This window comes from Setaria viridis, chromosome 7 (genome assembly GCF_005286985.2).
Source record: "Setaria viridis chromosome 7, Setaria_viridis_v4.0, whole genome shotgun sequence".
Classification (NCBI taxonomy): Eukaryota; Viridiplantae; Streptophyta; class Magnoliopsida; order Poales; family Poaceae; genus Setaria; species Setaria viridis.
The window spans coordinates 28,008,043-28,021,432 of NC_048269.2; the positions used below are offsets into that span (position 1 = coordinate 28,008,043).

At 49.1% G+C, this 13,390-nt stretch overlaps 2 protein-coding genes across 2 annotated transcripts; one reads left to right on the forward strand and one right to left on the reverse strand.

Annotated features, from left to right (window-relative positions):
- Positions 1-3,221: 3,221 nt before the first annotated feature.
- LOC140220116 (uncharacterized) lies at positions 3,222-4,963 on the reverse strand. The gene is made up of 3 exons (XM_072295341.1): positions 4,481-4,963; positions 3,824-4,078; positions 3,222-3,400 (listed from the first exon to the last, which is right to left on the reverse strand). The coding sequence occupies exons 1-3, from the start codon at positions 4,836-4,838 to the stop codon at positions 3,222-3,224; spliced, it is 792 nt and encodes a 263-aa protein (XP_072151442.1). The 5' UTR covers positions 4,839-4,963.
- Positions 4,964-8,223: 3,260 nt separating this feature from the next.
- Positions 8,224-12,104, forward strand: LOC117865286 (oligopeptide transporter 4). The gene is made up of 7 exons (XM_034749444.2): positions 8,224-8,614; positions 8,710-8,967; positions 9,046-9,143; positions 9,607-10,173; positions 10,261-10,513; positions 10,604-10,786; positions 10,886-12,104. The coding sequence occupies exons 1-7, from the start codon at positions 8,378-8,380 to the stop codon at positions 11,495-11,497; spliced, it is 2,208 nt and encodes a 735-aa protein (XP_034605335.1). The 5' UTR covers positions 8,224-8,377; the 3' UTR covers positions 11,498-12,104.
- The last annotated feature ends 1,286 nt before the right edge of the window (positions 12,105-13,390 follow it).

Consider the following 13,390-nt stretch of genomic DNA (forward strand, 5'->3'; position numbering starts at 1 on the left):
AATTCGCACCAAGAGCCCGGCATTGAAGGGCTAATTATGCCCGGAACATCTCGTTTTCCGCAGGAAGTTTAAGGGCTCTTTTCTACCATGAGTTCATCGTGAATTACTTTTACTCTTTTTTACTTACAGCGAACGGCGTTCTTGCCATTGTTTATGGGGTGACGGGACGTGGAAGTTTAATTTTTTAAAAAAGTTTCCTTACGTTTATCCATACGATCATACCACACGGTAACACTAGTAAAGTAAAAAATGATATGAAATATGAAAGATCGTCCTACTATCTTGTCTAAAATTTTCCTAAACGAACAATCTTTGTGGATGGAAGGATTAATTAGGTCAGTCTCAGTGCACGGTTTTACTTGTACAGTAATTGTGCCTGTTGGTGTCATGGGGATGAAACTCCTCTTTCATAAAATGAAATTCTCTTCTCATAATTACCTTACCAAATCAACAAAATTGATAATGTGACATAAAATTTTAATGTTACGAAACTCCTATGAAACCTCCTGTTGAGACTGGCCTTAAGGGAACATTGTTACTTCTCACAACTATTGTGTCTAAAATTTCCCAAACGAAGACTTATTTAGGGACGAAGGGAGTAACAATGTTACAACCACTTCTCTTTTTTGAAATCCTTTAATTATGCGTATAGAGTGAAAATATTGTAATAACTACTACTTTTGATGTTCTCGACAGATAAACATTATAAGTAGTTTTTTTATAATTAAAGGGAAGCTAAGAGAGGCCAACTGAACATGTTCATTCCACGAAAAGCTTTTACATGATTAGGCAAATCAGCCACCAAAGGGAATTAGTGATCAAGGTACATATTAGAGGTGGATAGAGAGCCATACATTAAGGATTATAATCTCAGCACAACCACAACCAACACAAAATGGTAAAAAATAAGAAACAAAAGGAAAGAAACCGAGATAAATCGTTGCCTCTCCTAAACTACAAATCGTCGGTAGGCACGATCACAATGGAAACCCCACGCGCGAAGCTATCCACTCCACAAACCACGGGGGAGTCATCACCACGCAAAGTGGTGGGGAAAAAGTCAATTTTACTCCCCTCACCTATCCACTTTATCCACTTAACCTCCCGAACAGTCACTCTACTCCCCTGAACTATTTCATTTGATCCAATCTACCCCTAATTAGATTTCTTTTTTTCTCCGTGTATGACTTGAATTTTCAGTTCAAATTTTGTGAGCAAATACAAAATATGACGCCTTATGTTAAAAAATTATACTACAATTTTTCATAGTTATTTTCATAGGTTAGAAATATTTAATACAAAATTGATCAAAATTGTATCAATGTTTTAAATAGTGGCTATAAATTATAAGTATCTAGCAGGAGCCTTCCGTATATATCCACAAGAATCCGTTATTTCTGTTGCAACGCCACAGCAGTAGCTCTCCAGATTCCACTGTAGAGCTACTATGGTACACTATTTAAAACACCGATTTGTGTCTGAGAGAGTTGACCTATATTTTAAGCACGGTTTTCTACTTTTTGATATTGAGACTAATAAGTTTTAGTATCTTTACAAATCCCCTTGCATTTGGACACGAAGAGAGAGCATGTATAAATGCTAAAGTGCTGTCATAAAATGTACCAATAAACCCACGTTAAGCGCATCAATCATGGGTCAGAACTTCAGATCAACAAGGGGACACTATTTATATAGTATTGGTTATATATGCAATCATAAATTGGGGAAACATTAAACTAAGCATAATCTTGAGGGCAATGCAGTGACTGATTTTCTGCTATGAACATTAAATAGAAATTGCGAGTCAAATTAGAATTTTGGAGACGGTGTCTGAGTCAAACCGCCACGTGATGGCATCAATCATCAGTTCAGGCAACTTCAGTTCAACAAGGGGACACTGTTTATACTATAATATTGGTTACATGTCCAATCGTAAAATGGGGAACTTTTGAACTAGGCATATAGGCCGGAAAGTGTGGTGATCTAGGCATCTAGCTTCCTCTTCTTGGGAGGCAGAAGCACAGAGCTGAGACCGTTGCGACTCACCAGTGCAGCTCTCAGTAGCTTCATGATCTGTACAAACATTAGGAACACTCGGATCAAGTCAACTAGTCAAGCAGGCAGTATACAAAATATAAGTTAAGGATTTTAACAAACTCCCGAACACAAATACGTCTAGATTTTTTTTTTGGAAGAAAAATACCTGGAGTATTGTGAGAGTGACTTCTTTCTACAGGAGTTTTCCTGGCCGAATCTTCGCTGCACGAACAGCCTGTAGAGTGCTTGACATTGAAAGAGGAAGAATATGCAGGCCATCAGTCACCATGAATTTAACAGATCCTCCCTTCACGTATGCTTCACTGTCTTCACTTCCTCCGTTTGGCGATTTTGGATTCGACTCATGAAGGTTAGTGGATTTTACACTGTTCTTGCAATAGGTACACTCATAGTACCGGATCCTGCCAAAGTTACAACTGTAAACAGGAGTTTCCTTCAAACATCGGCCAATGTCAGCAAAACCACCGGCCTTGAAGCACTTAATGCAGGCTTTGATTTGTAGCTTTCTTGGAGCTAATTCTTCAACTTGTAGGATCTTGGTGGTTCTGCAACCAGAGAAGGGCTCTGCTTTTGGGTCTATTAACAAGCTCTGGCACTCTGGTCTTACACATCCTTTAGCACTTCCATCTATGCTCTTATAGAGATTATCAATACATCCTTTAAATGAGCCCTGATGACAATATGTTTTCATGATAGATCCTAACGGGATGCTTAACGAGCCAAATAGAAGATCGACGAAATCGTCAGAAACTTCAGCATACAACACGGAGTTGTTTCTTGTCTGAAGAACTCTTATCTTCACGCTGTTTAGCTTTTGGTCTATATCATTATGTTGGTCAGCATACAATTTCTCAGAGAGCACAAACAGGTCTACATCATCATAATCGATAGGAATATCAAAATAAATCCCAGTTAAAGACTGCTTGGTCGTCAATGATCTCCCAAGCAGGCTAGTTATCTGTAACAAGTGGATGGACTTATCAAAAAAAAGTTTTAAGCTAAATGCATCTTGAATTCGAGAGTAGTTCGCTCTGGGAAAAACAAAATACATAGCTATGAGGAGGCAAACCTTTTGTGAATTGAGTTGGACAACCGTTTTCTCCAGAGTTGCTGGATCACGTACTCCAAATCTTTGAAAGAGAGACATCATGAGAGACGTCGAATTAAGCTGGCGCAACTATGAGATCATCAGTGATGATAAACTTGAAGCAGCCGTTCACAAAAAACCCCAGAATCAGCGTCTCCTCCAGCAGGTGCAAGGTTCCCATGATTCTCCGGCCTATCCCCAGCGTACTGCATGTCTTTGCCACATTTGCAGACTGCGTCAGGAACCGAGCTAAACCTGCAATCACCACCAGAAGCGCTGCAGCTTTTGTCTCTGCAGACTGCTTTTGTAGAGAGCTACCTGAGTTTCGTCTAGTGTGATTTCTTTCTCAGCGAGCTTCTCCTTTGGAATCTTTGCTGCACGCAGTAGTTGGAGAGTGTTCGAATACGTAGACTGTTTGTTACTATGAAGTTTCTCGAGCCTCCCTTGATATATGCGCCATTACTACTCGATGCGTACGCGCTTGTAGTTTTCGGGTTCGTCTCGTAAAGACTTGCGCCCGAAGGGTTCTTGCAAGGACAAGTCTGTGTGCGTGCTCGAAGACAAGTCAGCACTTGACCTTCAAATGTCTTGTATCTAATTCTTTGACATGCAGTGCATTGATACTGCAACCAAAGTGGGGCGCCAACTTTGGGGCTATCAGTAACTCTTTGCACTCACTTTTAATGTGCCCTATCCCCGCTATATTCCTGTAAAGATTGTCAATACATCCATTTGGGGACCACTGCCCATAAGCCTTGATTATGGATCCAGGTGGAATGCTAAGGAGGCCAAAGATAAGATCAACAAAATCTTGCCCAGCCTCCGCATACAGCACTGATGCGTCGTCCTTTGTCTGAATGGGTTTAATCTTGATGGGGTCGAACTTGTGTTCAGGGTGTTTCGGTTGTTGAATGAAGTTCTCGGGGAGCTGATCTAGATTTACAGCATCCGGTGTAACCGCAGCATCAAAAAATAGTCCGGTTAAAGCTTGCTGGGATATTAGTGCTCTCTTAAGCAAGAGAATAGTGGGTTCTGCGTGTAGCCCGAACTTGTCCAGCAGGGAAAACACGATACTTGCAGAAGCAGGAGACACATGGAGATCGTCAGTGATGATTAACTTGATACCACTTATGACAAACCCGCCATCCCCACTGTATGCAACAGAAGTATGAACGATTTGTGGATGTTCCGCAAATGTTTGCCCTGTGCCGCAGTTCATGCAAACCGCATCAGGGACTGAGCTATACGAAAAACCTGGGCAACGCCGATTTGAGCAAATGCCGACCTTTCTAGGATTGGTGTCATCAATCCTGATTTTGAGTTGACCGCACTGACTTGCGGCAGCATTGAGGGGGCTAAGAAGCATGGCCTTGCAGGCCTTGGTCTGGAAGTGATCTATGCTGAGACTCTCCACGCTCTTGTACACCTCATCGAGGCAACCTGCTCCAGATTGCTTGCCGAGAAGGCGCACGATGGTGCCAAGAGGCAGGGTGAGGAAACTGAAGAGGACGTCCACAAAGTCATTGTCGGATTCTGCCAACAACACCCTCTGCTTCTCCTTGTCGAGGAACAGCTTCACAGCAACCGTTGCTCCATCGTTCGACATGGTGTGTGTGGATGTGTTCCAACCGGAAAGCAGGGTGCCTATGCAGTCCTCTAAATGCCTACGCATGCAGCGATTCAACTTCGGCATTTTGCAGGTCTGATCTCAAAGGACGCCCGACGATTGAGATCACGGCCGGGCAGCCGCCTATATTGAATGGACGATTCACATCTCACAGTAGTATCACACTGCATGCAAGCCGCTTCGTTTTCCAACAGGAGAGGATGGTGTTCACTGTTCAGCCAGCCTCGTTGCATTGTTTCTCACTCAAAAGTCGAAACTGCATGCCACGAATGGACGGCGCGTATCCTCTTCCGGTTCTAGTTAATTTCTGCCATGCCTTCATTTCTCGCAGAAATTGAAGTGCGGTGTTTGGAAGAGGGGTGCTAAACTTTAGCACCCTCACTTTAGTCCATTTTAGTTACTTGTGCTCCCAAACAGGTGAGCTAAAACTGGTGGACTAAATTTTAGCCCCTCACTAATCCTTTAGGGGGTGTTTGGGAGAGGGGTGCTAAAATTTAGCACCCCCATTTTAGTCAGTTTCAGTCTCCATAGCTTCGAAACAGAAGTGCTAAACCACTGGTGCTAAAATTTAGCCCACTCATAATCCTTTAGCCACTTAAGGGTAGCTAAGGCCCTGTTTGGGAGGAGAGGGTTAAAATTTAGCCCTGGACTAAAATTTAGTCCCCTTAAATGGAGCGCTAAACTTTAACCTTTTAGGGTGTTTGGATAAGAAGCTAAACTTTAGCACTTTGATTACCAAAAGACTTTTTTACCTCTCATCAATCCACAACCATGATGTGTACAAAAATGTATCGGATGATTATTCCTCTCGGCCGATCCGAGCAAAGCAAAGCACATTTCTTCCCAAGCATCCATCGAGCGCACCTAGCAGCAGCTGACACAATAGCAAAACAGCCATCAGCTGCTCGTCGTGGCTCGCGCTCAGGTGGTGGTGCTTGCCATGGTGGCCGCGGTGCTGCTCGCCGCGGCGGCCTTCGAGGCCGCCATCAGCTGCGGCCAAGTCACCTCCGCCATCGGCCAGTGCCTCCCTTGCGCCCGCGGCCAGAGCACCGCCCCCTCCAGTGTCAAGAACGCCAAGGGGATCAACGGACTCAACGCCGGCAATGCCGCCAGCATCCCATCCAAGTGTGGCGTCAGCATCCCCTACTCCATCAGCACCTCCACCGAGCGAGCGTGGATGCGGCGAGATGCGGCTTGGGGTCGGGGAGGAGCAGCGGGGCACCGGAGGATGCGGCGGGGCGGCGGCGCCCGACGGATGCGTCGACGGCGCGTCCATCGGAGTTGGGCGGGCACCCATCGGAGTCGAGGATGGCCGCACTCTTGTTGGACCCGGATTCGCCCGCGACCCCGCATCGGAGCCGCATGTGGGAGCTACTGTGGAACCTGGACCGCCAGCTCTCGAACCGGAGTTGAGGTGGCGAGGGCCCGCGGATCTGGCAGCTAGGACCCACGGATCCGGTGAGGCGGGGCCGGCTGGGCTTGATCTGCCGACGGCGGTGGGGTCTGGCAAAGGAGGCGGGGCCGGGCGGAGCATGCGGGGAGAGAGAGTGCAGGGAGGAGAGAGAGGGGGAGGGGTAGGGGGAAAGTGGTCTGGGGGACCACTTTTTAGTTCATTTAGTCAGTTTTAGCTACCTTCAAGTGGCTAAAGGATTATGAGTGGGCTAAATTTTAGCACCAGTGGTTTAGCACTCCTGTTTGGGAGCTATGGAGACTAAAACTGATAAAAATGGGGGTGCTAAATTTAGCACCCCTCTCCCAAACACCCCCTAAAACTAACGGGGCTCGCCACAGCCTCCGCCAGCGCCTCGACGGGGCTCGCCACTGCCTCGCCGATCCCCTCCACCTCGCCTCGCTGGGCCTCGCCGGGATCCTCGTCGCGCCTCCGCCTGAGATGTGCCACGAGCAGGAAGAGGACGACGCTTTGAGAAGGAAGAGGGGGGTGAAGGAGAGAGAAAGCAGGGGTAAATCTGTCTTTTGTTAATACATGTGCTAAAATTTAGCCTCCTTTTCAAACACCCTGAAGGGCTAAAGTTTAGCATCCGATGGTAAATTTTAGTACCTTCCTCCCAAACAGGGCCAGTAGTATTTTCTTATGCTTTTTCACGCTTCCAGTTTTCCTTCAGACAGGCCGCTAGCCCACTCATATGGCCTAGACCAGAAAGGTTTCTAATAAGCCCACGATCGCATACTTCACGGGCCACAAGCACATAACAAGGCAGCCCAGTAAGATGATGATGGGGTTGGTCAGTCAGGGCCCAAAACATCGAGGTCCACGCAGGGTTCCTGGGCCTCTCTCTTTCTCTACCTACCGCGGTCCGAGAAGATTTGCTAGAAACGGCCCGGTTCGCTGTTCAGCGCTGCCACACAAGCACGCGGCGCCGGCAGAGCCGCAGAGAGGCGGGGCGCGCTCGCCGCACGACGGCACGAGACGAAACGAAAACCTTGGAGACGAGCGAGCCCGTGCGCGGATGGTTGGTTGCCGCTGCCGCTCGCGACCCGCAGTCAGCCATCGAGACGAGTCCGCGCGCCAGAACCCTGCGCTGCGCCACATCTGCCTGCACTTCAAAAATAATATCGCGGCCGTGCCCCCGCCCCAGTGCCACGTGGAAAGGCGTGTCCGTGCGCGCCTCTTCGGTTAGCGAGCCAACCGAGATGGCGTCCGGAACGCGGCACGCGGAAACCGTGTACGTGCATCGTCTACGAGTAAAGATCTACGAGTAGCCTGTACACAACCCTAAGCACGTGCACGGAGCAGGCAGCTGCTAAAAATGGCATAGGTCATTGACTGCTTTGCTTGCATGCATTGTGCGTTGTCATTAGGGCTTATGCGCTTCAGCCTCCAGCGTTTGGCAAGTATGGACTTAATCAGGAAGGGAAAGGAAAGGTCTCATTGCATGTCCAGCGCTTTGGTAGGTATGGATTTAATCATGAATGGAAATGGAAAAGTCTCATTGCATGTTCATTTGTGGCCATCAGTATCCAAAAGAATGAAGACATCACGCATATGCCATCTCTGCTATACAGTATGCATGGCAGGCTTCTTGGTAGGTGTGTCGATCGATCAACTAACGATGGAATTCAGAAATTGTTTTAACATTTGATTACTTCCATAATTATCCCTTATCATGTAGACCACTTGTGGAATTTCAAATGATGTAAATTGCTCTGCAGTAGAAGTTTAAAACTTAAGATAGGAAGTTTTTTTAAAGATAGTTGATGTCCAAAATTTACAGATTATTGCTCATTCCAATTTCAAGGTTTAGCATTATTCTGTTTTATTATCATGAGAAGACTACATAATTATGTAGTATATCTTAGATATATTAAACAACAGCATACGCGTGGCCGTTGGCCTGTTTCAAAAAAGATCGGAATTCAGTTCCTTCAGGCGCGGAATCGATCTGTCGCCAATTCGCCATTGGCCAAGATACCCCTTTGACCCAAGATTCTCTCGTCTCCAACCACCCAACAAACCACCCGAAGCGGATCTTCGGCGCTCCCAGCCAGCCGGGATATTTATACCGCGCGCCGTCACAGGCTTGCTCTGAACCTCAACACAGATCTGAAGAAGGTGCGGGCCGCCGGCTTGGAGGCGCCGAGCAGCGATGGAGATCGAGCACCATTCCGGCGGCCGCGTGGCGGCCGTCGGCGGCGACGACGACGACGTGGAGCTGGTGGAGCAGGTCCGGCTGACGGTGCCGACGACCGACGACCCGACGCTGCCCGTGTGGACGTTCCGCATGTGGACCATCGGCGTCGTCTCCTGCGCGCTCCTCTCCTTCTTCAACCAGTTCTTCGCCTACCGCAGCGAGCCCATCATCATCAGCCAGATCACCGTCCAGGTCCGCCTCTTCTGTTCCCGAATCCCGATCGATCTTGCCTGCCTGCCATGTCTCGGCTCGGCTTCTGGACGTTTCTGGCAAGCATGTGAACGCAGGTGGCGGCGCTTCCGGTCGGGCACTTCATGGCGCGGGCGCTGCCGGACAAAAAGTTCTCGGCGTTCGGCAGGGAGTGGTCCATGAACCCGGGGCCCTTCAACGTCAAGGAGCACGTGCTGATCTGCGTCTTCGCCAACGCCGGCGCCGCGTTCGGCAACGGCGGCGCGTACGCGGTCGGCATCGTCACCATCATCAAGGCCTTCTACCGCAGGAACATCTCCTTCGTCGTCGGCCTGCTCCTCATCATCACCACTCAGGTACGTGCCGGTTTGTGTTTCGCACGATTAATTGTAGGTGTTGTGCATGGAACAGGGCGCTGATTTCCATGTCTGTAGGTGCTGGGGTACGGATGGGCAGGGCTGATGAGGAGGTACGTGATCGAGCCGGCGCAAATGTGGTGGCCGCAGAGTCTCGTGCAGGTGTCCCTCCTCAGGTGAGAGACCACTGGTCGCTGATGTGTCTAAGGCTAGTCCCAGTGCAAGGTTTCATTGCACTATTTTCAAAGATGCCACATCATCCCATGAGGTGTATTCTCATGAATGAAGCAGGGAGTCCCAGTGCACAGTTTCATTTCACGATTTCATAGGATGCCCATAACATTTAATTGTGAGGCATGTGATTGGATATGGTTAGATGAAATGAAACTCTATAGCCCCCAATGCAAGTTTCAATAGGTTTCATAGTAACAGTGTATACACAATTTCATCCTGATGAAACTCCTTCTCTCTCACTTCATAACTACCATGCCATGTCATCACATATGCTGATGTGTCACCGTATTTAATGTGCATGAAACCTCTATGAAACTTCCACTGGGATTAGCCTAATAATTCGACCAAATCCTTTCGACGCATTACTCACTGACAGTTTGATTACGCACGCACGCGTGCATTCAGAGCGTTGCACGAGAAGGAGCAGGGTCGGCGGATGACGCGTGGCAAGTTCTTCCTGATCGCGCTCGTCTGCAGCTTCACCTGGTACACCGTCCCGGGCTACATCTTCCCGACGATCACCGCCGTGTCGTGGGTGTGCTGGGCGTTCCCCAAGTCGGTGACCATGCAGCAGATCGGGTCCGGCCTCAACGGCCTAGGCGTCGGCGCCTTCACCCTCGACTGGTCCGTGGTCGCCTCCTTCCTCTCGAGCCCGCTCGTGTCGCCCTTCTTCGCCATCGTCAACGTCTACGTCGGCTTCGTCCTCCTCGTCTACATCATCGTGCCCGCCTGCTACTGGGCCTTCAACCTCTACGACGCCGGCACCTTCCCCATCTACTCCACCGACCTGTTCACCGGCGCCGGCCAGCTCTACAACATCACCGCCATCGTCAACGACAGGTTTGAGATCGACATGGGCGCCTACGAGCAGCAGGGGAAGATCCACCTCAGCTTGTTCTTCGCCATTTCCTACGGCCTCGGCTTCGCCTCCATCGCCGCCACGCTGTCGCATGTCGCCCTCTTCTACGGGAAGTACGTGCGCTCATCGCTTCGATCCCTGCTCGATCGACATGGATGATCGTCATCGTCGATCCAATGATGACTGTTTTGTTTGTGCAGGGAGATATACCAGAGGTTCCGGGAGTCCTACAGGGGCAAGCCGGACGTGCACACGAGGATGATGAGGAGGTACGACGACATACCCAACTGGTGGTTCTACGTGCTGCTGGCGTTGACCATGGCGGTGGCCATGGTGCTCTGCACCGTGTTCAAGGATGAGGTGCAGCTGCCATGGTGGGGGCTCCTCTTCGCCTGTGCCATCGCCTTCATCTTCACGCTCCCAATCAGTGTCATCACCGCCACCACAAACACGGTACTACTTACCTAGCAATTGCAACTCCAATGGATCGGACATGGTTCCCAGTTCCAGAAGTCAATTGATGACTGTGGTTCGTGTTTGCAGACACCAGGGCTGAATGTCATTACAGAGTATACCTTGGGGCTGATCATGCCGGGGAAGCCGATAGCCAACGTGTGCTTCAAGGTCTACGGCTACATGAGCATGAACCAGTCCGTATCCTTCCTCAATGACTTCAAACTTGGCCACTACATGAAGGTCCCCCCGAGATCCATGTTCCTAGTTCAGGTACTACGACAAGTCTTGCTATACATCTCTTTGATCGTGGCCAACTGCAGTTGATGTCTGACCAAACATGCTATTCGTGTTTGAAAATCAATCCTTCAGTTGATCGGGACGGTTGTGGCGGGGACGGTGAACACGATCGTGGCGTGGTGGCTGCTGACCACGGTGCCGCACATCTGCGAGAAGGCCCTCCTCCCGGAGGGCAGCCCGTGGACGTGCCCCGGCGACCACGTCTTCTTCGACGCGTCCGTGATCTGGGGCCTGGTCGGCCCGCGCCGCATCTTCGGCCCTCTGGGCTACTACAACGCGCTCAACTGGTGCTTCCTGGGCGGCCTGGTCTGCCCGCTCTTCGTGTGGCTCCTGGCCAGGGCGCTGCCGAGGCACGCGTGGTGGATCAGCCTCGTCAACCTGCCGGTGATCCTGGGCGCCACGGCCAACATGCCGCCGGCGTCGACGCTCAACTACACGGCGTGGTGCTTCGTGGGCACCGTGTTCAACTTCTTCGTGTTCCGGTACCGCAAGGGGTGGTGGAAGCGCTACAACTACGTGCTGTCGGCGGCCTTGGACGCCGGCGTGGCCATCATGGGGGTGGTCATCTACTTCGCGCTGTCGGGGCACCCGCTCGACTGGTGGGGGTCCAGGGGCGAGCACTGCGACCTCGCCACCTGCCCCACGGCCAGGGGCGTGCAGGTGGACGGATGCCCTATCCTCTGATGATCAAACACCCAGGACAAGAAGCACCCGCCTAGAGGTGTAGAAATTCAAACAGATATGTGCTGCTGTGGTGATTGCTAGTACCATCGTATTTGTACATAAAGATTGTGAAATGACATTGGGTTAGGTATGAAAATGCTCTTTACTCTGGTCTGATCGGTAGTGCTTGCATTTGTCGTCCAGTTCGGCTTTTACTTGGATGTTGGAAGTGATTCTTATCCCAGCATGTGCCTGACTTAAAGTTCCAAACCTTTGTGCTTTGTGGCTGGGCTATATATATACATATATAAAGAAGTCCCTCTCTCATTTGCCAAGGCACGGTTCAGTTGCGGAAGAACTGAAAAATACGCTATTTGCCACACGAAAAAAAATTACCACGAATCTTCTTCGTATGCATGAGGATGTAACAATGTTCTTTCCACCGTCTAAACCACACGCATGAGGATGAGAGGCATCAGGATCGAGGCTCGAGCAACATCTTCTTCAGACTCAGTTGATTGAAGCCGCCTTGCTCGTTCCTTCCAGGGAGTCATCGCCATATGATTGCCTCCGAGTCAGCGCCATACGTCGAGAATTCTACCTCCTCCCTGTGCTTCCCTACGTCTAAAATTCCCTGCGATCCTCTTGAGATTGTACCGGAGGCACTCAATTACTCTTGTTATTGTAATGCGGCGGTCTAAGGCTATACAGCGTTTGGTCTTGCAGCCGTGTATACATTTTCTTTTCAGAAAAATGATGACGCCACAGTGTAGATGAAAAATGCATGAGCATTTGATTTCTTTTCAGCCGTTCATTACTAGTTGCGCAGGGCATCTTCAAGACTGCACGAGCACGATTAGCAAGATAAAAGAGGAAATGAAATCACTCGTACTATAGCAACAAAATGTCGAAATGTGCACAACGGTTTCAAGAAAGCAGAGTTAGGTTGCAGAGTTCTTTAGCACATGGGCGGTTGAGCTTGGTCAGTATCGTATACACATCCTCAAACTGAAAACACACCCGCTTGGCCAAGTGCACGTCGTCAGAGCTCACGGTAATAATAAGCTCACCTACTCCTACTCCGCTGCCTAGAGTGAACTATCACTACGCGACTCCCATCCGCTTCATTATAAAAGCAGAACGAAGGCAACTAGTAGAAGCAGAAGAGAACAACAAGATCCAAGAAAGACGATATATATATAAAAAAAAAGGTGAGAAACTTAAGACAGAAATGCAAATGCCCCCAACCATCCTCTCCTACTGCCCTCATGGTTATCATATGGTAGAGATATAGACTTCGAATCGAAGCCTGATGTTTCTTTTCTTTGTACACGCACCGCTCCATCTTTTGAACCAGTAACTGAGGATGAGAGGCGTCAGGACTCATCCTCGACCAGCTCCCTGTCATGCTCAATTGATGGATGCCGCCCTGCTTGGTTCTTCAGAGAGTCCACGCGCCTCACGAGCTTACGGCGCGGTTGAAGGTACCCGATGATTTTGGAACTTCAAGAACTCACGTCCATCATCGCACGGCCTTCACGTCCATCATCGCACGGCCTTCCACCTGAGAGCAGATCAGGTGGCTACGCAGCGTTGGTCTCATCGAGTAGCTTTTGGGCGTTCGAACCCAAAACAAGGAGAGCTGTTGAAAAGAACACCAACGAAGAATCGTGTTGCGAGTTACCATAGTATTGTTTTTTTTAAACATTGGCAGGAGCACTGCTTATTCATTTAATAAGAGGAATAAAAATTTTAAGTGTAGCATTACATGGATATTACACGAAAACTAGTTACTCTCTTACACATAACGTAACAAAGACTTTCTGAAAACATTACGAAATAATAGGATCTTCACGGAGGAGCGGTGTGCCACATGCCATTCTTCTAAGTAGAATCTCATTCTGAATGAGATGA

What these genes read in the sequence shown, in the direction of transcription:
- LOC140220116 (XM_072295341.1), bottom strand. Translation starts at nt 4,838, where the DNA reads ATGCCGAAGTTGAATCGCTGCATGCGTAGGCATTTAGAGGACTGCATA. An exon ending in CCCCCTCAATGCTGCCGCAA is followed by an intron (nt 4,079 to 4,480) that starts GTCAGTGCGGTC and finishes CTGTAAATCTAG; the next exon opens with ATCAGCTCCCCGAGAACTTC. An exon ending in GGGGATAGGGCACATTAAAA is followed by an intron (nt 3,401 to 3,823) that starts GTGAGTGCAAAG and finishes TGGTGATTGCAG; the next exon opens with GTTTAGCTCGGTTCCTGACG.
- LOC117865286 (XM_034749444.2), top strand. Translation starts at nt 8,378, where the DNA reads ATGGAGATCGAGCACCATTCCGGCGGCCGCGTGGCGGCCGTCGGCGGC. An exon ending in TCAGCCAGATCACCGTCCAG is followed by an intron (nt 8,615 to 8,709) that starts GTCCGCCTCTTC and finishes ATGTGAACGCAG; the next exon opens with GTGGCGGCGCTTCCGGTCGG. An exon ending in GATCCATGTTCCTAGTTCAG is followed by an intron (nt 10,787 to 10,885) that starts GTACTACGACAA and finishes TCAATCCTTCAG; the next exon opens with TTGATCGGGACGGTTGTGGC.